General features: G+C 35.0%; 2 protein-coding genes across 2 annotated transcripts; one reads left to right on the top strand and one right to left on the bottom strand.

Moving 5' to 3' along the window:
* The first annotated feature begins 12 nt into the window (after window positions 1-12).
* On the top strand, window positions 13-5,307 carry LOC133184713 (ribosome biogenesis protein BRX1 homolog). The gene is made up of 10 exons (XM_061319786.1): window positions 13-166; window positions 1,943-2,054; window positions 2,500-2,543; window positions 2,715-2,785; window positions 3,155-3,204; window positions 3,311-3,384; window positions 3,492-3,542; window positions 3,650-3,785; window positions 4,008-4,102; window positions 4,331-5,307. Exons 1-10 carry the CDS (start codon window positions 56-58, stop codon window positions 4,490-4,492), a joined length of 906 nt encoding a protein of 301 aa, XP_061175770.1. The 5' UTR covers window positions 13-55; the 3' UTR covers window positions 4,493-5,307.
* Window positions 5,308-8,548: 3,241 nt separating this feature from the next.
* Window positions 8,549-25,573, bottom strand: LOC133184361 (probable global transcription activator SNF2L2). Its single transcript, XM_061319409.1, has 33 exons — window positions 25,458-25,573; window positions 24,579-25,344; window positions 24,115-24,318; window positions 23,644-23,950; window positions 23,414-23,540; window positions 23,129-23,302; window positions 22,773-22,946; window positions 22,434-22,616; window positions 22,115-22,239; window positions 21,340-21,400; window positions 21,183-21,233; window positions 20,896-20,945; window positions 20,594-20,741; window positions 20,208-20,371; window positions 19,911-20,088; window positions 19,659-19,787; window positions 19,428-19,541; window positions 19,191-19,304; window positions 18,966-19,073; window positions 18,629-18,762; window positions 18,364-18,506; window positions 18,089-18,276; window positions 17,312-17,542; window positions 13,643-13,720; window positions 13,435-13,542; window positions 13,198-13,308; window positions 11,575-11,780; window positions 11,311-11,416; window positions 11,080-11,181; window positions 10,792-10,960; window positions 10,585-10,628; window positions 9,917-10,006; window positions 8,549-8,773 (listed from the first exon to the last, which is right to left on the bottom strand). The coding sequence occupies exons 1-33, from the start codon at window positions 25,554-25,556 to the stop codon at window positions 8,762-8,764; spliced, it is 4,998 nt and encodes a 1,665-aa protein (XP_061175393.1). The 5' UTR covers window positions 25,557-25,573; the 3' UTR covers window positions 8,549-8,761.
* Between the last annotated feature and the right edge of the window lie 632 nt (window positions 25,574-26,205).

Raw genomic sequence — 26,205 nt, 5'->3', positions numbered from 1 at the left:
TTGCACCCTGCACAACAGCTCCGCAGAAGTACAGGGTTATCAACATTTGCACGCGATGACGAAAAGAAAACTCGAGCAGAATCATACTGGAAAAAAGAAAAAGAAAGTCAGAGAAGAAGTAGTGCTAGAATCTACGATATCTTCTGATGAAATTCCCAAAACTCAGGTTTGAGGCGTTAAAATTAGCATGATCAACCCCTTTTCTCTTCATTCGTTTGAGCAAATTCGGAATGTCAGAAAGTCTATTGCACTGCAAGTCTATTAATGTGTAAACCACATGGACACTAGTTACCTATTTATTGAATTGTAAATAACTTATTGTAACACCATTTCTTTTATAACAGAAACACCATTTAACCTGTTCTATTGTTGCATTTTTAGTTCAACTTATGTGAAAATTGCTGAAAATAAGAATAGGGCCCTATATACTAGTATATAGGTCCCTGATAAGAGGATTAAATGAGTAGTAGGGAATATTGATATACAGGGTCTTGAGACAAACTGAGCAAAAACGTGTAACTTTATACCAGTGTTTGTTCAGATTATCTCAAGACCCTGAGCACTGATAGGGTACTCAGTATCCAAACCATTTACCAAAAAGTTATTTCACCCTGATCAGATAGGTCCTCTATATTTTCTCACTTAAAAGAAAGTACACATATTTTGTTTTCAAGTTGATGAGGCCAAACAAAAAAATATGTGTGGTTCCGGTTACACCTCCAAAAAAATTAGGGTAGGTAGGTAGGTAGGGATTTTTTTTTTTAAACAAAATAATTTTCTTAATTTTTCTAAATAATACCTATCACTGCTTTGCAAGTGGCATTTGGATGTGTTGTGATAATATACTAGTCAATATTGGTAGGGGACACCTACATGCTAGCTTGCTTTGGATTTAACACTATTAAACACTTGCACTATGTTTTGCAAGGAGGCCGTCATTGCTGAAACTAAAACTTAAACCGGAGCTATTGATGGAAATCGGGGAAAATTCCGGAAAATATATGAAAATTGCCAAAAAAAAGTTTAGGGTAGGGGGTATAAAATAGGGACGGTCGGGTAACCGGAACCACATATATTTTTTTATTTGGCCTGACAAACCTATGCAATGTAACACTTGATCTAGGAAAATGAAATACTTGCACTTAGGGCTGAAACGATTCACCGAAATATTGATATTGTTCAATATTACTGCTCGGTTCAATGTTCGATTCACTATCTCGATTTTCGGTTCGGTATGTTTTTTTATAATCAGGTTTGGTTACTCCTTGAAATAGATCGGGTTCGACCTCATTTTAATAGTTTGACACACACGAGGGAGAAAATTGCGACGGAGAAAGTTTCTGAACAGGCTGCCACTGCTAGTACTGACACGAACAAAGTGCACTTTTAATCTACAAAGTGCACTTTTAATCTACAGAAGCACAAGTAGTGTTCTTTATTGTATCACCACCTTTTACTGCCTTTTGAAATCTGAATACATGTTTTTTTTAACCTTATAATTTGTTTCTTTTTTAAAATGTATCATATTGAAAAAATTGAATTGCGACACAAGTTTCGCTATACGTACCATATCGTGGAGGGGGTGTATCGTTTCAGCCCTACTTGCACTGGATGGTACACATTTGCATGGCCCAGATACTATATTTTCCTTGGTGTATCATGGTCTCACCAACTATGGTTGTGGAGAAAATTTGTGACTGTGTACATAGTGTAAATTAATCCCACATGGAAAAATATATGTCTACAGTATTCTTATTCCTTATGTTTTCCTCTTAAAGAATCAGTAGAAACCCAATTTTGTGATTTTTATGTCATAAGACCCCTTTTCTCATACACCGGCTTAATAGTATAGTGTAAATATTTCTTTGACTTATTAGTGATATATGATAATATATCCGTCCTTTGACTTTCTAAGCATAATCACTGTATTTTGGTTTAACAGGCAAAGTGGACAAACAAAGAAAGAGTGCTTGTATTTTCATCTCGAGGGATCTCATACAGGGGCCGTCACTTGATGAATGATTTACGGACCCTTATGCCTCACTCAAAAGCTGGTTAGTGTTTTAAATTGCAATTGAATTTACATGTGATTGAAATAATTATATAGAAGATTTCTTTTTAATACATGAAGAATTAGGAGGGGTGATCGGAACACATTGCTATTATGGTTGTAGTGTATACTTAGCAAGATTTTTGATGTAAGAAAATCCAATCTAATTAAAATTAGATCTTTGATCTGCTCCAACTAGATCGCTACACTAAGTGTATGTTACTCAGATGAGCATGGTAGCTCCTGGATCTCTTGTTTTATACAACTAGTATTAAAATTTACACTCATAACAAAGTTACAGAGGAATAATAAATAAGCATATTAACTGAGTATTTTGCACACATTGGTCCTTATGAGCATACTAATAGGTAGGTTTGTATCAGGAAATGCAATCAACTGATTCACTTATCCTTATGATTTTATTCTCTGTTAATCTTATTTATTTGTAGAATCAAAAATGGACAGGAAAGATCAGCTGTTTGTCATCAATGAGGTTAGTTTCTGAAGTGTTTTGAGATTTACATTAATTTTGCTTTAAAAAAGATTTGTTTGTATTTTCATTTGTAATTCTTCTAAACAAATAACCTGGTACTTTTTTGAAGATAATGTATTTATCAGATTTACCTTTCATATGTTTTAAATTATGGTACACTTATGTTTACAGATGTGTGAAATGAGAAACTGTTCAAAATGTATTTACCTGGAGGCAAAGAAGAAGCAGGATCTTTACATGTGGTAATGACTCCATGTGGTAATGGTGCCACATAGTAATTGCTCTGTTTAAGAGCACACATGTATCAATGTTTCAAGAAAAAAAGTAAATGGATTACCATATAGCGGGTTATTTTAGTGGGGTGTTAATTTTGGCTTATTTTGGCGTTTTGGTAGGAGTCCGCTAAAATTTTGATAGCTAAAATATTCAGTGTTCTTCTTAGTGTTATTTTGCAAAGAGTTGGAACCCTGTGTTCGCGAAAATGAATTATGCCAAAATTATTGGCATACCTTTAGCCAAGCAAAACGCTAAATTTTACACCTGCCAAGAAAACCCGCTATACGGTATGAGGTTAAAAATAGAATATTGAGATTTTTTATAAATTTTTGCAGGTTATCAAATGTACCAAGAGGCCCATCTGCCAAATTCCTGATAGAAAACTGTAAGAAGATACATTTGATTTATGTATATGACAAATCTAAAGGTTTTTCAAAAATGAAACTACTTATAAAGTAGAAATTTCATGCAAATTATTATCATTTTAACAGTACACACAATGTCTGAGTTGAAGATGACAGGGAATTGTCTGAAGGGCTCCAGACCTTTACTCTCATTTGACCAGGTAAAAATAAAAAATGAGAATTTATTCAACTAGAACAGATTGTTAATAACATTTTTATTAATGGATATGGACTTGATAACTGAACAGAAAAACTTAACCCATTTCAGGAATTTGATAAAGAGCCACACTGGAGCCTCTTAAAAGAACTTTTAATACAGGTTTGTATGAGTCAGGAAATTATTTTTATCTCTCATCTCCTATCTTGACTAAAAATAAATGTGTACTTGTTGGTGGAAACCAGTGTATGAATGTTATTTTATTGCAGATATTCAGCACACCAAACCATCATCCCAAAAGCCAGCCATTTTTTGATCATGTTTACACATTTTCCATAGCTGACAACCGGATCTGGTTTAGAAATTACCAGATCCTGGAGGAGGATGGCTCTTTAGCAGAGATCGGTTAGTTTCACATTTGGTTTTTAAGACAAGAGAAAGCCTTAACTTAAATAACTATGGTGTTTGTATGTTTGTACATTTAAAAACTACATGTATGTATTTACCATTTATAAATGGAAAACTGTTCCCCTGAATAATGATTTGCTACAGTCTTTGCGATTTATGATGAGGGTCAAAGAAACACTATTTCCTATTACATGTAATATTTGGATATGCTTTTTTTAGGACCCCGATTTGTTTTGAACCCTATCAGGATATTTGAGGGGAGCTTTGGAGGAGCCACACTTTACCAGAACCCCCATTATGTATCTCCAAATGATGTAAGTGATCTTGCTCATGAAGTGTCTGATCAGTCTTTGTAATGGCTGTAAAATAGGAACAGATTTTGAATTGTAGCACCATGGTTAATGGATTAATTATAGATCACAGGATGGTAAAAAAAGAGATTAAATCAGATGCTTAAATAAAATAAAATTGTCTTAATAACGTGTTCCTTACTTTTCAAAATTGTGTTGCAATTGAGTTCAGTGATTGATATCGTTTTCTAGCTGAGACATTTGATGAGGAAGAAAGGTGCCCAGAAATACATGTCCAGAATCCAGGCCAAAAAATCACTGGAGACGAGACGTGGGCAGCCATCTTACGAGACTGACCCGACCGACGAGGTGTTTGTTACGATACGACCAGATGTTGTTCAGGACAATTCTTGATAAATAAACACAAAAAAAGTCTACAGTATATTCTGGATATTTTATTAGAGTGATGCAAGCAATATAGCAGCACATCATTATTTATCATACTGAACATCAAATTTACAAAAGATGCTATCTGAGAACAGACTATTATATAGGTCTGGATATGAACATGGATGAGGACCTTCATCTTTTTGTCCAATATTTCATTATTTTGCCTCAGTTTTAAAGGTCAAAGCCTTATTGTACTGGAATAAAATCAATCGAAAGCCTCTTGAAAATTTTATAAAAATACCAGTATAGTGTATAATAATTGGCCTATGTTAAAATCTTAATCTAGTTAGAACATTTGACATAAACTGTTCATGTACAAGACAAAACTTTCTTTTATAAAAATGTACATAAAAATGGATATTTCAAGCTTTTTGTAGAAATATCGGTACTTTTTTTTTTGTATTGCTTGTGTATTAGTTGTTGAATCTTGCAGAAAACCTTTATCTTGGATAATTTTTTATGTCTTTTCAGAGAGTGGATACACTTTTGTAACCCAAGTAATAATTTTCTCTAAGCATATTACTTATTTTTGATATGTAAATGAAAATATTCACTATAAAGAGATCGATGCCCTATTTAGTTTATCATGCACATTCAGTATCCAGTTTGTGGTCCATGTCACCTGCAAAGCAAAGCAACACTGGATACTGTAAATCACCAAATTTCTCGAACCTTATTTTTGCACTGAAGTTCTTTGGTATTTATAAATGAGGCAGAATTTTCACAAATCCTTGTCATTGTTGTATGTAATCTTCAGTAATAAAAATATATAAAATTTTCGGGAGCAGATGGTCTTACGTAATTACATGAAATAAAGTTCTGGCAAATAAAGTGATTTACAGTAATCACATTGCCAGATGTCTGTCAATCTTTCACAGCCAGTAATTTAATTTAAACCTTTATTATCAATTAGACTAAAATAAAGTATTAATTTTGTTCAGAAGAAAGGTTTTTGTACAATTGAATGTATAATATTATATAAGAAATCAATATTGTACAGGACGACAATAATGGAATTTTGCATCAATGAAAGCTTCTAAATAATTTTTCCATTGCAAATATGAACAACAGAAGTTTATAAATGTTATTTTTTTCTGTCATTGACATTGTTAGTCACAAAAATTTCCGATATAAAAGTTGTAGCTCATATTGCTTCAACATTGTGACATTGTCTGATGCTTACACGATGGTATTAGGTTCCTTGTGAGGTCAAGTGAAAACAACATAGAGAATTTGCTATTTGGTCTGCAGGGAACATAGAGGGTTTATATTGACATCATGTTAACAAGTGCATTATATGGTAATACAGTATTCTCGACCAGTGAAATTTCAAGATGGATAATTCTTCATATAAGGCTTTTGACATACTTGATAAAATATACCATACATGTATAAACTGTGTCTTTTCAACTTTGAAAGGACAGTCTGTCCCAAACATGTTTTAAAAATATGAGGAAAATGACTTGCCCTCTTTTCATTTGACCTACTTATGTTGAATTGGTTTGGTCTCTTCTTTGAATTTTTAGATGACATTCATGTTAATAGACTTCTTGCAAGTGCTAGGCTCAATGTGACCTTGAACATGACAAGCATACTTTCTCTGTATTTTAACAGCAAAAAATTGGGATTCAATACCAGTATTTATTACACTAATGCAAGACCCATGGAGAATAATGACCACTTTTTAGGTCACCTGAGTTTACTCAGGTGACCTATTGCTATCCGTTTTCATCTGTTGTCGTGAGACGTGCGTTAACATTTGAACATTTTCAGCTTCTTCTCTGAAACCGCTCAATCAATTTCAACCAAGTTTGGCATATAGCATCTATGGGTGAAGGGGGACAAAATTTTTGAATTTCAGGGTCCCTGCCCCCCTGGGGCCTGAGGGGTGGGGCAAAAACCACTAAAATTAATGCAATCTTTAAACATCTTCTTCTTTACTCCTGGACATCAAGCAGTCAAACTGTTGGCATGATTGTAATAAGCATTGAGCCCTCTACCAAAATTGTGAAATTCATGGCCCCAGGGTTAGGGGTTCTGGGGCTAGGGTGGGGCTATATAGATCATATAGTAAAAGTGCATTATTTCTTTGAAAATCTTCTTCTCTGCTCCTGGGTTTTAAATAAACTAAGTACATAGTTATGATAAGCAAAAATGCCTCTTCCAAAATTGTGAATTTCATGGCCCCTGGGTCAGGGGTTCTGGTGTTAGGGCGGGGCTCTATTGATTACATGTACATGTATATAGTGAAAATGCATTAATTCTTTGAAATCTTTTATTCTTTTATTCTCTGCTCCTGGGTATGAAATAAACTAAGTACATAGTTATAATGAATGAGAATGCCTCTTCCAAATTTGTGAATTTCATGGCCCCAGGGTCAGTGGTTCTGGTGTTAGGGCGGGGCTCTTGATTATATAGTGAAAATGCATCAATTCTTTGAAAATCTTCTCTGCTCCTGGGTATTATTTAAACAAGGGAAGTGCATGGTTATGATATGCAAGAATGCCTCTTCCAAAATTGTGAAATTCATGGCCCCAGGGTCAGGGGTTCTGGTGAGGAGGGGGGGGGGGGGGCTCTATTGATTATATAGTGAAAATTCATAATTTCTTTCAAAATATTTTTTTTCTACTCCTGGTTATAAAGCAAAGAAACAAGTGTATAGTTATGATGAGCAAGGATGCTTTTACAAAATTTTTAACACTTTGGTCCCAGGGGTTCTGTTGTTTTTCTGATGGGGGGGGGGGGGGGTTATTGATAATATAGTGAAAATGTGTGAATTCTTTTAAAATCTTTAACTAATTGCATAGTTATGATGATGAGGGTACCTCTTCCAGATTTGTAAATTTCATAACCCTGGGTCATGGGTTCTGGTGTTGGGGTAGGGCTGTGTTAAATAGTGAAAATGCATTATTTCTTTGAAAATCTTCTCTGCTCCTGGGCATATTGGAGGCAAACAGAGTAAAAGTTTTAATAAGCAAGGGTATTTTTACCAGAATTTTGAACATCTGGACCATTTAGTCAAGTGTTCTGGTCCTGGCCAGGGCTCTATTCCTTTGATAATTAATCACTGTAGATAAAGTATTTGAAAGGTTAATAAAATAAGAGAATTATGCAAGAACATTAATTGTATAATACAAAAAGTACTTTCATAGTTTTAATGATCAGGTAGACTTGGAAATAATAGATGAATAAAAATGAAACAAAAAATAACTTATCTTTTTAAATGTTCTTCAAAGGCCAAGTGAGGCCAATGTGAGAGGTAATAATAAGGGGTTAAAAATAGATATTTTGTTAAAAGTCTGCATGGTAATAGTGATAAATGGGGGAGAGATAGATAGATACTAGACCAATTATTTTGTTGATCTTAATCATACTATTTTTCTTGCTTTTGGACAACAAAGCTTCATTTATCAGTTTATGGATCCTCTAAATTGTTGTACTCAGGTGACCGTTAAGGCCCTTGGGCTTCATCTTTCCAAGTATAGGATAAAAACCAAATCATGAACTTTGATCTGCTTTTCAAAGAGGAAAAAAAATCAATTTTTAATCAGCAATGTTCCTGTTTGCAGGCAATATGAGTGTTCTTTGCAAAACACCAAAATACCTTTCAGCAGCTTAAGAGGTTTTCTTTAAATTAATGCATGTTTGCTGTAGTGGCAAATTCTCCGACCTTTGCAAAGCCTACAGTCCATGATTGCTACCCGGGTATCACAGGTTTCTCAACCCCACCTTGAACTACACCCACGTGACAATTTTTTGGTAATGATTCCCTGGTAATGCATTAAATTAGTCTGAACCTGGTCTTGGACATAAGGATAAATTAGGGGGCTAACTGCTCATTGTTATCAATCATTCAGTTTGCCTGCTAGGTCTCTAGTAATGAAGAAAAAGATTTTTGAAGACTCCTTTAATATTTATTGTTAGGCCTCAGGATTGGGGAATACAATAGACCAGAACAGATAGCAGGAGGTCACCTCAGTTATTCATTTACATGTATGATATCAAAGTACAAGTGAAATAGCTTTATGTATACACTACACTTTATTTACAGAATCATTGCACTGAATCAATAACAACTATCACTACATTAATGACATTTGATTACACTGAACACAGCTGTACAATATTTTTTTTTCAAAACAAAAAGTTTTATCTGTCTGCACTGAATATCAAATGAATCCAAAATCATTCAGTATCTGGGTGTTCATCATCTTCCTGCCAATGACCATTCACTCATTCAAAGTCCTACAAAGGAACATGAAAGTAAATTTTACAACTTTTCAGCAACTTATTCTACAAACAGAAATGTAGTTAAGTTCACCTTAACTTATGAATATTCTTAAAATACCATGCAAGGTACATGTGTATTAACTTAGACACAAAAGCTTATTTTAAGGTTGCTTTTTTCGTCTTTGTTCAAATGCTTCATTTGAAGGAGTAAAATTTTTAGTGCTAGACGGTACACTTTTTAGCTGGGAAGTACTACACAAATTCAGCACATTTTAATCTGTGTTATAGTAAATTTTTACAACTTTGTTATGGTAATTACTAGGGATGGCAATCGAATACAGAATTGCTAATCGATTAACCGCAAGACGTTCCAACCGATTAACCGTTTAACCGGATCAAAATACGCATTTTCTTGATGTACATACTTTTTTCCCAAGTAGCTCTATTCATATACACAAGAAAACTGATAGAGTCTAGATGTTAAATCATTTTATTTGTCTTGATTCTTGATTTTAAAAAAAACACATGCTTCTATATTTTATTTCAGTTTCAATGTAAACTGGAAAAAATTAAGAAAACCACGAATCATGGCTGAGAAATCATTGATATTTTTCCAAAGCAGATTTCACATACGTTCATTCAGCATTGTCACCATAATTAAAACTAAGTCTGAAATACATCACTTAATTTACAAAGTTTGTGTAGTAATTTATTCGATAGATAACTGCAAAAAACAAACATACTAATTCGCAGTTCCCAACGGTGATTTAATTATCATTAAAGAAATACAAGGACAGTCACGGTAACGACACGATGGTGTTTTAACAGTAATTTACACTTCAAACACAAAATGACCAATTACCCTACAATCTCAATCCGGAGAACCATAATTACATCCAATCAGCTTGTTTATGTGAAGACACTGAATTATCAACGTTTATGCTAAGATCTCTTTTTTTCAAAAAAATAAATTTTAACAAAATTAGGTTCAAATTTATATATTTTTTATTTTTCCGACTAACCGATTAGAGATTTTCTAACCGATTGCCATCGTTCCGACCGAGTAATTGGTTAACCGGTTACAAATTGCCCTCCCTAGTAATTACTGATGATTGTAGAAAAGTGCTAGGGATTTCTTCTAACACATTCATATCTAACCTCATCAGTCTCATCATCTTCATCACTGATCACAGGCTTGGCCTTGGAGCGAGACTTTCTCTTTTTGGAACTTTCTGCCTTCTCCTTTTTCTGTGAATACATGTAAATTATATATATAAAGAAAAAATTTAAATATTATATGTAGTTTCCTACAGGTTAACATAGATAAAGTGTATAATATATTCTGGATTGATCTTATCAAGCAATCAAATGTCAAATTCCATTTATCTTTTTTCTTTTTCATACATTTCAAATACTAATTCAGGATCTACCCTCTACTAATTATTCATCACTATCATCATTTAAACTACTTAATAATAATCTGTGAAATCCTCAAATATCCCTAAGAATTTTCAGCTATTCAATCTCCTGCCCTATTATTTTTCTTTAAAAAAAAAAACAATGCCCCCTCCCTCCCTCCCCCCCCCCCCCCCCATGAAAAATAATGAATTTTCCAGTATTTTAAATTCCAAATAAACTGTTTTATGCTTTGTAACACAAGGGAGATCCTTCTGTTCATTTGAAATCCTTCCAAACAATTAGCCATATTAGGCCCCCACCACGGTTGAAAATTCCTTTGACAGCAGACAAAAATTTCAAATAAATCTCTAATCAAAATACATGTAATGGATGGAAATTTAATGCTTTTGAAGATATTGTACATGTACCTTTTTGCTCCTATCTCTCTTGTGTTTCTTGCTGGAAGAATGTCCTGTAAAACAATTTTTCCTCGATAAATACATGTATTGATATAAATAATCTTTTTCTATGTTGAACTACACAGTGAATTTTATTTCTACATTTAGTTTAACAGCCACACTGGGGCTCAGATACAGAATACTGTCAACAAAGAACTATGAAGCATCTATCCTTACCTTCCTCATCCTCCTCCTCTTCTTCCTCTTCTTCTTTTCCTTCCTCCTCCTCCCCTTCTTCCTCCTCATTACTACTGCTGTTATCATCTGAGTAGGTCACACCTTCTTTCTCCAATCTTTCCCTTGCACTGGTAAACACCGACTTCAGAACTATTGAGTCTTCATAAATCTAAATGCAGAAAGGAAATATAATTTTTTGTTTTAATGATTAATCTACAATTAATTTTGGTATAGAATTTCTGTTGTACAAGTTAAACTACTCAAGTAAGATACACTGTATTTACTAACCAGTGAGCCTTCAATGTTGTAAGACTGTGCATTCTCACACAACAGCATGACATCAGTCTCCAGATCATCCACACTTCGGTATCTATGATCCCGGATTCTTTGCTGGAACAGAAATAATATATTTACAGTTTCTCTCGTGAATTAAGTCCAGTTTGGTTCAGTTGGGAAGAATAGGACATTATCAAATCTCCCACATTAGACAGAGAGAAAGAGCATGAAATGCCAACTAACTTTGATTTTCTTGAAATCAACAGGCTTTGCTATGATCTCATAGTACTCTGGCAAGTCTTTCTTTGATGGTAATTGGAAGAACGCTTCACTCAGAACTCTGTCATCCCTGATAATAAAAATAAATTATTGTAAATGTACAACTGTTAACTGTATCAAACTTTGAGAATTCCTGTTTCACAAACAAAATTATTACCAAGCTGACAATACACAGGCTGACAAATAAATTCTGAAAAACGAGATCTTTACTAAAGAACTCAAACCAACCTATCTTTGTAGTTCAAGACAACATCCAGAATTTTCTTCATGACAGAAGTCAGTTTGCGTGGGTTGGGGGGTAATTTTTCCACAGGAGGACGACCACGTCTCTTCTTCGGTTTAGCTTCCTCTTCTTTCTCAGCCTTCCTCTTTCTAGGTTTCTTGACTTTCTGCTTCACCTGTTCTACCTCATCCAAATTACCTTCTTCAATAGCCTGCAAAATTATAACACAAAGTTAACCTTCTAATACATACAAACAACATGAAATCAGATTAACAAGAGGCCCAAGGGCCTTAATGGTCACCTGAGTATAAAACAACAATCCATAGAGGATCCATGAAATATAAATTTAAAGCTGCAGAAAAAAAACCAGGTTATACATTGTACTATATAAATTAATTTTTTCATCCAATCAAATGATGTGTTACAACCAAAATTAAATTATATTAAAATGACTTATCATGGTTTTGTTGTTTTTGAGAAGATTTTTAAATGATCTTTCCTATAAATTCCTAACTAAAAACTTTAATCATCTGTTGTGCCCCCTCCCTACCCCAGGGGGTCAAGATATGAACAAATTTGAATTAACATTACCCAAAGATGCTTGCACATAAATAAGACAAATCATGGCTTTGCTATTCTTGAGAAGAAGATTGTTAAAGATTTTTCATTTGTATTCATGTGTAAATCTTTCATCATCCATTGTGGCCCCACTCTATCCCCAGAGTCATGATTTGAACAAACTTGAATTTATACTATCTGAGGATGCTTCCATATAGATATGACCAATCATGGTTTTGCTGTTTTTGAGAAAAGAATTTTTTCAAGATTTTAATCCTATATTCCAATGTAAAACTTTCATTGTCCATTGTGACCCTACCCTACCCCCAGGGATCATGATTTAAAAAAGTTAACTTGAATCTACACTACCTGAAGATGTTTCCACATAAGTTACATCTTTCTTGGCCTAGTAGTTCTGGATAAGAAGATTTTTCCAATGTATTTCCATGTAAAATTTTGATCATTGATTGTGGCCTCGCCCTACCCCAGGGGGTCATGATTTGAACAAACTTGAATCTACACTACCTGAGGATTTTTGCACGCAAGTTTCATCTTTCTTGGCCCAGTGATACTGGAGAAGAAGACTTTTAAAGATTTTTCCTATGTATTCCTATGTAAAACTTTGATCATCCATTGTGGCCCCATCCTACCCCCGTGGGTCATGATTTGAACAAAATTGAATCTACATGACCTGAGGATGTTTGCACATAAGTTTCATCTTTCTTGGCCCAGTGGTTCTGGAGAAGAAGATTTTTAAAAGATGCCATTAATTTTTCACTAATTCTTAATTATCTCCCCTTGGAAAAAGGCTTGGCCCTTCATTTGAACAAACTTGAATCACCGTTACCCAAGGATACTTTGTGGCAAGTTTGGTTGAAATTGGCCCAGTGGTTCTTGAAAAGAAGTCGAAAATGTGAAAAGTTTACGCACGACGCACACCCGCACAATGCACACCTGCACAACGACGGATGAAAACAGATTGCAACAGGTCACCTGAGTGACTCAGGTGACCTAAAAATTAGAGACACTTCTATCTGTATGATAGCTGTATATAGAAAAAAAAATCTTACCTTGATCCATTGTTTTTCTGTGAGAGAATCAGAATAATCCACTTCCTTTCTCTGTCTTGATCCCCTTCCAAATAATTTATCTTCCTCTTCTTCATAGGTCAACCTCTCCACCTAAAACAGTGAAAAAAAAACTTATTAAACCTTGCTGGCAATTAATTTTTAACCTGATACTGAGACCTACATGTATATTGTCAAATAAGTATTCAAACTTTTTCAATCTTAACATATAATAAGGACCTCTTTTTCATCTTTAAGAATCCATGTTGGTAGTTCATCTTCCTCCATCAATCTGGGCTTGCGATTCGGATTTCTGGCTTCCTCTCTTCTTCTCTCAATGTCCATTTTCTATAATAGAGAAAAAAAAAGATATTTAAACCAAAAATGACATCAAAACAAGAAAGTACTAGTTATATGTATATAAAATGGCACAGTGTTGTGACATTACCTGGTAGACATCAAATTCTTCCTCAGTTCTTGCCAACATCTGATTGATAGTCTCATCGTCAGGAACCTCATCCTCTTCCTAAAATGCAGAAAAATAGGAAAAATATATAATAAAAAATAAATTTGATTTATAAATTACCACACCATATCAATGACCCCACCATATTTTCTTTTCTTTTTTTTGTTTGTTTGTTGTTGTTTTTTTTTAAGGATCTCTCCTTGAATAAAGGTGTAACCCTCCATTTGATCAAAGAACAAGGTTCACTTAGGGCCTTTTTTGGCCCTGTAAATTTCTGAAAAACTGAAACTGCTTCTTTTTAGTTGACAATGCATTAAATTTCATTTAGGCCTTTGGCGATTGCGAATCTACCAAAAATGACGTAATTTTCTGGCTAGTCAATGCATTATGACGTCAGTGCGTCATTTTCCTCATATCCTGAACAATTCTACAAAACAGCCAATTTTTAAAGCTATTTTTCGATATTTAATATAGAGCGCAATCTCTGATCTAAAATATGCAATTATTTACTGATAGAACCATTTCTAAGGATTACAAAACATGTTTTATTTTTTAGATCAGAGGGTGAGCTCATATTATTTTTCTTCTCTGAAAGTACTTAAATATACCTGTTTTCCTTAAAATTAAAGAATATTGCAATTCCATAAAGCTTGTTTTCCAAGACCTGGACTTTAAGGAGAAAAATTTGAATACGAAATGAAAGCACTAAGTCTCTACTATATCTTGATGTTTGAAATGGAACATAAGGTGTTAGTCAATAAATTGGTATATCTACAGGGCCATTTTATGCATAACGTGAACCTAGCTCTTTGATTTCCTTTTTCTCAAAGATGTTTGGTTGAAATTGGCCTTGTGGTTCTTGGGAAATCAAAAAATGGATACAGTTTACAACAGCCAAACTTTGATCCGAAAGGCTCAAAAGCTTTCAGCTTAGATGAGTGAAATATTTATTGAATACAATGAATACACAATTCTACCCTACAGGGATCGACACTAACGGTTGTCCGATTGCCCGGGACAAGTAAATTCTCAGTTCGGGCAAGTGAAATTGTCGACGTGCTTGTCCGATCGGACAAGTGAATTTTTAGCTCTACTGGTCAGAGACCAGAAGAGCTTATGCGATAGTAAGGTGTCCGTCGTCCGTCCGTCTGTCTGTCCGTCTGTCTGTAAACAATTTTTCAAAACGCTACTCCTCCTATAGTTTTGGTCCGATTTCAATACAACATGGCACACAAGTAGACTACACTAAGATACATAATTTAGTGCATCGGTTTTTGATTTCGATGGACAGTGTTGCCATGGTTACTAAAAATAGAAATTTCTGTGAAATTCCTTTAAAATGCTACTCCTCCTACAGTTTTGGTCCGATTTCAATATAACTTGGCACACAAGTAGACTACACTAAGATACATAATTTAGTGCATCGGTTTTTGATTTCGATGGACGGTGTTGCCATGGTTACTAAAAATAGAAATTTCTGTGAAATTCCTTTAAAACGCTACTCCTCCTACAGTTTTGGTCCGATTTCAATATAACTTGGCACACAAGTAGACTACACTAAGATACATAATTTAGTGCATCGGTTTTTGATTTCGATGGACGGTGTTGCCATGGTTACTAAAAATAGAAATTTCTGTGAAATTCCTTTAAAACGCTACTCCTCCTACAGTTTTGGTCCGATTTCAATATAACTTGGCACACAAGTAGACTACACTAAGATACATAATTTAATGCATCGGTTTTTGATTTTGATGGACAGTGTTGCCATGGTTACTAAAAATAGAAATTTCTGTGAAATTCCTTTAAAACGCTACTCCTCCTACAGTTTTGATCCAATTCAATATAACTTGGCACACAAGTAGACTACACTAAGATACATAATTTAGTGCATCGGTTTTTGATTTTGATGGACGGTGTTGCCATGGTTACTAAAAATAGAAATTTCTGTGAAATTCCTTTAAAACGCTACTTCTCCTACAGTTTTCGTCCAATTTCAATATAACTTGGCTTACAAGTAGACAACACTAAGATACATAATTTAGTGCATAGGTTTTTGATTTCCATGGACGGTGTTGCCATGGTTACTAAAAATAGAAATTTCTGTGTAATTCCTTCAAAATGCTACTCCTCCTACAGTTTTGGTCCGATTTCAATATAACTTGGCACACAGGTAGACTACACTAAGATACATAATTTAGTGCATCGGTTTTTGATTTCGATGGACGGTGTTGCCATGGTTACTAAAAATAGAAATTTCTGTGAAATTCCTTTAAAACACTACTCCTGCTACAGTTTTAGTCTGCTTTTAATATAATTAGGCATACAAGGAGACTATACTAAGATACATAATTTATTGGATTGGTTTTTGAATTTGATGAACAGTGTTGCCATGGTTACTTAAAGTAGAAATTTTTGTGAAATTCCCATTAAACGTTACTCCTCCTACAATTTTGGTCTGATTTCAATCTAATTTGGCACACAGTTAGAATACACTACTATACATAATATGTATTTCTGTTTTTTTTTATTTGGGTGAATGGTGTTGTCATGGTTACTAAAAATAGAAATTTCCGTGAAATACTTTCAAAACGCTACTCCTCCTACAGTTTTCATTTGATTTCAATATAACTTGGCACAGAAGTAGACTACTTTAAGATACATAATTCTATTTATTGTTGCATGTTGCAATGTTTCAAATCCAAGTGCTACTTTTCTTTTGTTATACAAACAGACCAGTAGAGCTACAGTCTCATCAGAGACTTCTGGTTCTCATACAAATGTACATATTTATTTAGTTTACATTAATTTATAAATAACACAATTAATTGAACGCTGATATCCACACGCACCTGGTTGACAATGTTTTTGCATTAGGAATTCCTTGGTAGCGTTTCTGGGTTATACCGTTCATTTAAAAATTCGGGTTAGTTATTTTCTTTCGTAGTAAATACGCTCTACGTCTAACAAAATTTTGTTAACTTCTTATTAGGAAATTAGATTATTTATTCACGCACGGAATATAAGTTCAGTGTAACACGATCTATCCTGATCAAGATAAGATGTATGTTTCGTAGCAACTATCTTCCTTTAACGTTGCTTCACAGTTATCTCCGGAAGTCACGATTCACAAAAGGATCCTACCAAAATAATTTTTTTAAAATATAAATTTCATGAAAAGGAAACGGAAGGTTATTGCTGCATTGAAGTGTGTGTTAAAAGGTTAAATTCACAAGTACAGTGGTATATATTTATGTACAGATGCAGCACCAAAAGTTTTTTTTTTTTTCAGGTAGCTCAACTTGCCAAATTAACAGTACTGTATTTGGTCACATTTTTGTTATAATAAAATTTACAGTAATTAATAATTTTCTTCTTTTCAAAAGTTCTTTCCTAATTCTGGGCAACAAAGTTTTGCATTCGGACAAGTCAAAGTTCGAGATCACTTGCCCGAAGGGCAAATGAATCTGAAAGTTAATGTCTATCCCTGCCCTATCATTATCTGTAGTCATTAACATTTTGTACACTTCGCAACACTTGTTTATAGCCCTCAATAACATGTAGTAGACTGAAAACCATCAGGTCAATTTTGACATCCCCACTTTCACCAACTTTTTATATCTTTCTCATTTTATCTGAAACACCTGTACTGACCTCCACTTCCTCATTTTCCTGCTCCAGAATGGACTGTAAGAACTGCTGGCGCTCATATCCCCTGGACTTCTGGTCAAACATACCAGCCTGGATGACCTTTTCGTCCACATTCAGTTTGTAGCGGGCAGCAGCCAAGATCTTTTCTTCCACAGAGTTCACCGTCATCAGACGCAGCACCCGGACTTCATTCTTCTGGCCAATTCTATGGGCTCTGTCCTGGGCTTGAAGATCCTAATAAAACAAGGAAACTTTCAAATCACTTCATAAATGTGTATGATACTTTTTATAATATTTATTGCTGAAGACCTGAAGTACAAATAGTAGACCATTTCAGTCAGAAGCTAGAATCTTAGAAATAACAGTCAAATAAAATTAAGGACATACGCAATGTACCTTAGCCACTGATAATTTTCCAAGATATTCTTAATTTAAGATTATAGAGCCATCAGATGTTCATAGACAAAAAATCAGCATGCATTATCAGGGGTTTTGAAAAGATACAAATGATGAAAATTCTTGTATAATTCAAAGAAAAATATATAAAAACTACTAAACATATATTATAAATGATATTTTCTTCCAGACTTGTTTTAGAAGAAGTGTACAACAGCATATATAGACATTAAAATGTAGCACACACTTCCTTTAAGTATCGGAACTCTTCAACTCCAGAGAAAAACACAATAAAATTCAAACTATGTTGCGTATGTCTTTAAATGAAGTAGGGCCAAAAATAATCTGCAATTTCAAACACATTCTTGAAATGTACAGTTGTACCTGGTGAGGGTTCCAGTCTGAGTCATAAATAATGACAGTGTCAGCAGCCTGGAGATTTAGACCCAATCCTCCAGCTCTAGTACTGAGAAGGAACACAAAATAGGGGGAATCCTTCTGGTTAAAAAGTTCCAACAACTGTCCACGATCCTCAGACTTAGTGGTTCCATCCAAACGCAGGTATCTATACCCTGTGTCACAAAAAGAAGATTGATAGATAGGAATACTACAGTACAGAATAAAACACGTGAATGTGAATGACTTCACTGGTCACATACCTCTGTACAAGAAGTAATCCTCCAAGATGCTCATCAGTGATGTCATTTGACAGAAGAGCAGGACACGGTGGTGTAGAGTCTTCAGTTTTGGCAGGACACGGTCCAAGAATTCAAACTTTCCAGCAGTTCGATACAAGTCAGGTCTTAAAATTTTTTTTTTTAACAAAAGTTAATGATGCAATATAAAATCAACACTAACATAGTCAACAAATAAAACTGTTTTCATGAAAATAATATTTAAGAAGAAGCAATGAACTTTTCTTACCCACTGACAGAGGCACCTGTGCCTCCTTGATGCTCTGCTATGGCCTCCTCCAAATGTTGGAAAATAAAAGGATGATTACAAATCTTCCTCAGCTGCATTATAGTGTTCATCATAGCTTTAGACCCACCACGGCCCTACAATAAGGCATTAATAGAAGACTTAGCTCTTAGAACCAATATCTTACTACTGACTCTAGACCATTGCATAATGATTTATCATAGCAACCTTTCAGGTATTCTTACCTCCCACAAAGAAATGACCGACCAATTTCTATAAAGATCCCCACTCAAAGCATGTTTTATTTACCTATTCATACTCTTTTTGAAAGAAATGATACCTTCTTGTCCTTTTCTGATCCATCAGTAAGAAGAATTCCCTTGGCCTGCATGTGTCTGTACACACATCTCTGGAGAGCAGACATCTCACACTTGATGACATACTCAACCTGTAACAAAAGTAGGATTCAGATAGCAAACAAAGTAAGGAGAATTCCAGCTTTTTCTATAATATGTTATAACTCATCTTTCATGTTAGTTGTTTAAGAATATATTCAATTTTTTACCTTGTCAGGAAGTTGTGACTCCACTTCTTTTTTGAGACGACGAAGCAAGAAAGGTCTCAGCACCTTGTGCAAGCGACGAATAATCAACAAAGTCTCTTCCTGATTCAGCTCCACCTGAAACATGAATAATATGAATAAGAATCCCAGAAATTTCACAAAAGAAGACAAAATCACTATGGAACTAGATTATCGCTTTTTCTTTAACTTGAATCAAAAGCAATCATGACTGACTGTTACCTTTTCTCCAGTCATGGCAAATGGAGCATTAAACCACTGTTCAAATGTGGAACAAGATTTGAAGATGCTTGGCAGTAGAAAATTTAGCAAGGCCCACAACTCTGGCAATTTGTTCTGTATAGTAGAAAACAAATCAATGTAAAATCTGACAGTAAGGAGATAAAAAATGATAAATAAATGAAAATCTATAAGAAGCTCAGCAAGATGTAAAGCCACTGTAAAGCTTCAGACCTGTAGAGGAGTTCCAGTCAGGAGGAGACGATGGGGAGCACTGTAATGGGTGTTCAACACCTGGGTCAGCTTACAATGGTGATTCTTCATACGATGTCCCTCATCAATGATCATGTACCTCCATCTTAACTGCCAAGATAACATGAGGGTAATGAACACTGTCCATGACAGTGCAATGGTATAACAAAATGGTGTAGTAAATTAGTAGGATACAAGTTTTCAACTCAACTACAAAACAGTTTTTAACAATACCTTTGACAATGCAGCCTTGTCTTTTATGATGTATTCATATGTAGTCAAAAGCACATTAAACTTGGCAGCTTTAAGCTGAGGTGCTATCATGCGTCTTGTGGTAGGAGATCCCTTGTAAGCAATTTTGATCACAGAAGGGGCCCATTTTTCAAACTCCAAAACCCAGTTTGATAATGTTCTGCAAAATCATTAATAAAAAATTTCAAATCACCCAGTGACACTTTCATTGAAGTTCAATTCTATATGAATTCATATGGGTACTAGAAATAAAACAGAATTCTTGGGGCTTTAACTCACGATAGTGGCACAATGATCAGGAAGGGTCCATTGACTTTCTTCTTTTCCATTAGATAGGTGATGAGACCAATTGTCTGAATAGTCTTTCCCAAACCCATTTCATCAGCCAAGATTCCATTCAAATGATTGTTATACAGGGAAACCAACCATTCCAACCCTTTAATCTGATTTTTAAAAATATCAAAAGGCATAATTTATATATTTTGCTACTGTATAAAAAATATCTTTTTTTTTAGGAGCCACTCCTAGCAATGAACTTAAATAAATACATGTATATACACATTTTCGTACATTATAAATTATTTCATGAAGCAATCTTTAAAGTTAATTTTTTAGTTGCTGCTGGCAGAAGGATGACAAATCAAAATATCTACAAGACATGATACCTGGTATTCCTTCAGTTTGCCATTCACCATGATGGTTGCCTGTTCTGTAACATGTTCATGAACCGTATGAGCCACTCCGTAGTAACTCTTTTCCTCTGTCTTGGTGGCATTGCGGTGGTATTCATCGTCCACTTCTTTGGAGGCTTGACTAGAAAAAATCCCTTCCATGTTATATTTTGCTCTCAAAGGAAAAACTTAACTTTTGATTAACACGTATCTTAACCATCACATTTAGCAATACTTTCCGTAAGAAAAACTAAAAAAAATGAACTGACAATAATATTCAAGACTTTACTTCTTACTTTATCACTTCCTGAGCCAAGCCTTCATCAATGTCATCAGGGCTAGTGAGCTGTAATAAAAACTCTCAGTTTAATGTTACCTTCTACCATAGGACATGTAAAGTGTCATTAATCACCAAGTATAATCTTTATATAACATCACAATTAGGATGCATAATTTTGAAACATTACTGTAAGTTATATTTGAATGAGTTTAAGTATTATTCCAATATACTCCGAAATAAGTAAATAAAGTCTGGTAAAAAAAAACCCCAATTTTTCCACATTCTGCACACAAAATACAGTACCTTGGGTAAAGTTTTTTCTGGCTTTGCTGGTATCACTTCCTCCTGTTCAGCCTAAAATAACCAGTTTTAAACATAAGTTATAAATCTGAGTTTGTTTGTATCAAGATGTTTCAAATATACACAAATAACTTGGCTGTTGATTTCTATAATCCCTCACCTCCTCCTCCTCTTCTTCTGACCCAGATTCCTCTCCATCATCTCGAGGGGCCACCTCATATCTGTTAAACAGCACATACATGTGTACATGGCATTATACAATTTATTGCAAGAATCCTGTTTTTATCTAAATGAATATTTTTGTTTAAGAAAAAGTCAAATGAATGTTTGCCATGCTTTGCATCACAACATTTCTACTCTTGGGAGTTAATTTTAAGAAATCATTATATAACAATAAAGGAGTACAATGCTCTTCAGAGTCACCATTTGATGGACAAGTAAATAAATGAAACCTCTTATTGTGGTCACTAAATGAAAGTCTCTGATTTCAAGCAACAATTTAAAATAATAGTATATTGAGGGTTCATCACAACTTCAAAAAATCTTGTTCTTGTTTTTCTGTATTTAACCTGGTTTCCCAATTGCAGCCCTACCCTAGTCTCTGAGGATACATGTTGAAATTCATTTACAGTTGGGCTTATTCACTAAACAGATTTGTGTGTCCAAGTTCTATTTGGATACAAAAAATTCCTTGTTTTGTTAAGTTGTTCTAAGAAATACATGTAATGCAATGTAAATTCAATAAAATAAATATTTCTAAGAACAAGTTGTCTTGTTAGAATATTTTTAATCACTGTAATGTTTTCTAAATGCTGTGTCACCAAGGTGCAACAACTACATGAATCTATACTACATGAGGAAGCTTTCATGTAACTTTTGTCCTTGCTACTCCAATGGTTTTTCATCAGATTAGTTGTGTATATTGTATATTGTACCCTGGATTTAATTCCAGCCAGGCCTCCAGTTGACTTGCAAGTGGAGCCTCATCACCAGTTAGAACTCTCCCTGTGGATGTCTCAATTACAGATACTCTGATCTCACTCATGTTAGAATCACCATCCTGCAAAATCAGACATTGTGTCAAAAGTTTTCTCTTAAAATAAATTGAGCACTCTAGTCTCTAATCTGCTAAAAGATACTTCTATGCATACTTTAAGATGCTATTATGGATTTTTTTTATATTCATGCAAATGTTTTATCCTGCAGTGTATATCCAGCAATAAAGAAGTATATTTAATAGAACAGTTAAAATACCTCCAGTTTTTCATCCTTCTTCTTCTTACGACGCTTTTGCTTTTTCTTCTTTAGATCCTCCTTGTGTTCAGCCACCAAAGTCATCAAGTTAGAGATGTATTCATCTGTCTGAGCCAGCAGATAGGCAAGACGTTTGTCTTTCTTCTGGTCAATCAACTTCCTGTAACCTTCTTCATCTTCAGCCTGTGGGAAAAACAAATATCAATTATATACTGGGTACAACTTAATTATTAAATTGACTTATTCAAGCAAAAACTTTGCACTTTCTTTGATTTTTACATCATTGAATTTCTTTTGTTGCAATTCAAAGAAGAGTTATCATTAGAAGATGTTTCTTACCATGAGTCTTCTCATACGTTCTTTCTCCAGACGTTCCTGCTCTTTCTTTTGTTCACGTTCAGTGTTTGCATGATGTACCATCATAGCCTTGTTAAGTTTTCCTATCTTGTTAGTGACATTGCGATGAAACTCTTTGAAGTCTTTAGCATGTTGAAGAACAGCATTTAGATATTCCTATACAAACACAAGTTATTGTAGCATCAAGTTTAACATACATATCATCTTACTACAAGTAAAAAATCTTTTTGAATTATAACCAAGTTCTTATTTTCTATCTGCAATATCATAGTTATACATAACATTACTCATATTTATAACTATAGCATTTCACAAGTCCTATTCTCTCTACATCTAACCTGGTGTTTAGCCCTTCTCTTTCTCTCCTGCTCAATCTTCTGTTGTTTCTCCAGTTTTTCTGTGACTCTTGCTTCACGTAAAGAATGTCTCTTGTTCCGCTTGTAAGCTTTTGTATTCAAAGCAGTCTCCAGTGTGGTATCTTTTCGCATACAGGAAACAACTTCACTTCTCAGCTATGTTAAATAAATACAGGAATTTTTCTTTACTCCATGAAAATTTGCAGTACTCATTAATCACTACATTATTTTATATACATGTAATTCTTTTAATGATTTTTTTTTTACCTGTCTTTGGAAATTCAGAAGTCTTAAGGCCCTCAGTTCAATCATGGCTTTGGTTTTCATATCTTCTGGCATTGTTGCAGGAAGATCTTGTAGCTCCTTGATTCTGCATGAAATTCGAGCTGCGATTCTGAAAAGATAACAAAGAAAAACTTGCATATTTGCAACCAATGGCCAAATAATTTTTGGGTTTTGCATATGTGTATCAATATTGATATTTCCATCTATAGTACCTGTTTTCTCTTTCATTCAGTAAGTCAATAGGATTAAGTCCCTGTGGCTTGGCAACAGGAGCAATCTTGCTATGTTTCTGTTGCATTATGGACTGGGTAGATGGTTGCTGAGCAGCTCCTTGAGGCCCTGTTTGGGGGTGTGAACCTGGCTGTTGGCCTGGGGGTCTCTGGGGGAGCTGACTGGCACTGGTGTTTGGTGGTACTTGTGTCATCTGCCCCCCAGAGTATCCAGAGCTATAGGACTGGCTGTGTGGGGCCTGAGAGTTGGGAGCCTGCCCTGGCTGTTGTCCCATTCTACCACTTGGATCTGAGAGGTAATTCTTATAATTTAATGATTATAATAATTAACATAATTAACATACCTTAACAATTTTTAACACAACTGACCTTAGTAATGTAAAATAATCACTGTAATACAAAGAGAATGATTAAAAAAGAAACCTTCACAGCAATATTAAAAATGTGACAGACCTTGTGGCCGCTGCATTTGAGGATATCTTTTGCCTTCCACTGCCATTCGAATATTCTCTGGAATAGGTTGGTTTCTGGAAAGTAGTTTGTATGCCATTATCTGGGCCCTTAGCTGTGCTAACTGTGGAGGATTAAAAGCATTTGGCCTTCCTGAACCTTGTGATCCTCCTGGTCCACCCATTTGATTTGGCATACCTTGCTGACCTTTAGGAAATAACCATCAAACATGTAAAATCACTTCAAAATACAGTAAAACCTGGTTGTAAGGAAGTCATTTGGATGTGGATTTTTGCTTTCTTATATCTGAAATTCTTTATATCAGCATTAGAAATGCAGTGCAAAGTCCTCTGTGGGATTCACAAAAACTTCCTTATAACCAAGATTTCCTCATAAGTGAGTTCTTTATAGCTGAGTTTCACTGTTAAATATTAAAACTGTAGTTAAAAGAGCAAATAAAAACTTACTCTGTTGGTCTGGCCTGTTGGAACTTCCCATCTGCTGTATGTTGCCTCCCATTTTGTGTTGCATTGAGCCACCTTGTGGCATTGGATGTGGAGAGTTTGATCCCATCCCTGCATTCATTGACTGAGGTCCTGTCATATTTCCCTGGCCAGCCATGTTTGAACTTCCATGCATTCCTTGTCCACCCATAGGACTATAATTTCCTCCAGCATTGGAACCAGGCATTCCTGGGTTATTCATTCCAGGATTATTATTGGGCATTCCTTGACCCATGCCTTGAACCTGAGGTGGTATTCCCTGACCCATATTTTGTCCTTGAGGTGGCATTCCCTGTCCCATATTTTGTCCTTGGGGTGGCATTCCCTGCCCCATGTTTTGACCTTGTGGCGGCATTCCCTGGCCCATGCCTTGACCCTGTGGTGTCATTCCTTGACCTTGTGGAGGCATTCCTTGGTTCATATTCTGTCCCTGATGGGGCATTGGTTGCATATTTCCCATTCTGTGCTGAGGACCACCCATTCCTTGCATCATGTTCTGCTGGCTTCCACCCATATTTTGTGACCCCCCTCCCATGCCCTGGGATCCACCACTCATACTGTGAGGTGGACCCCCTTGCATCATGTTACCCTGGTAGTCTCCCATTCTCTGATGGCCCATACCATGATGCTGACCAGGCATACCTTGATTCCTTGCCATGTCTGCCATAGCTGCTAGCTGTGCATACCTAGGGTCATCTTGCATCCCTTTTTCCTCCATTTGAGTCATGGCCTTGAAATTTATTTATAAAAAAAAGATTTACAAAACAATACATACCATCTTGCAAAGGTAAAGAGTAACAAGTATAATTCATCACTGAATAAGTTAATCTTGTCAAATATTACCTTATGGATCTTTTGTACATTTTCCTGTTGTTGCTGGGGAGGATATGCTGGACCTGGGGGAGTGGCCCGCATCATCCCCCCATCATCCCCAGAGGACATGTCTCACTTCACACAATCTGTATGTGGTGATGTCAGAAAGCGTAGATAAAATGATACTGTGGAACTGAATACCAGCTAATAGTATACCAGGTACATCAGAATATTACATTTGTTCATATTTGTAGCAATCGAAAAAAATTAAAAATAATTTTTTTGCATTAAATAATTTTTGGGAACTGATTTTTTCCATGTTATTCTGTCTCAATAATCCAGAAATTCCCATGGAGGCAGATAACGTTTTACAAGGCATTTTTAAAGTCAATATCCAAAGTTAGTCTGGAAATTAAATGCAAGTGATATGTGATATGGGTATTGTTGTTCTGTTGTGAGGGTGTCCCACGACTCATCCTATTTTAAGACCCAGGAGCTTAATGTTAGGTGTGTTTATTAAATATGTTTAATTCTAATTCTTTCACCTCCCCTCTTCCTTTCAAGTATTTTTTCCAGGGATTCACACCTCCAGCATTAATGTATAGCAATTATTCTTATTTTTTCCCTTGATGTGAAAAGGGTAGTGAAATAAAATAGCTAGATACATAGAGGATATTCAATGTTTTGTAGATGAATATGGAATTTATTTCATGAGTGGGACAGGATTTGTTTTTTATATTTTCACGAGTGCGAAGCACAAGTGAAAATATAAAAAAAA

Source organism: Saccostrea echinata, unplaced genomic scaffold, assembly GCF_033153115.1.
Source record: "Saccostrea echinata isolate AGI-Se365-2 ecotype Australia unplaced genomic scaffold, CSIRO_AGI_Sech_v1 ptg000010l, whole genome shotgun sequence".
NCBI lineage: Eukaryota > Metazoa > Mollusca > Bivalvia > Ostreida > Ostreidae > Saccostrea > Saccostrea echinata.
The sequence above is the reverse complement of the archived record's forward strand: the minus strand, read 5'-3'. Positions and strand labels throughout refer to the sequence as shown.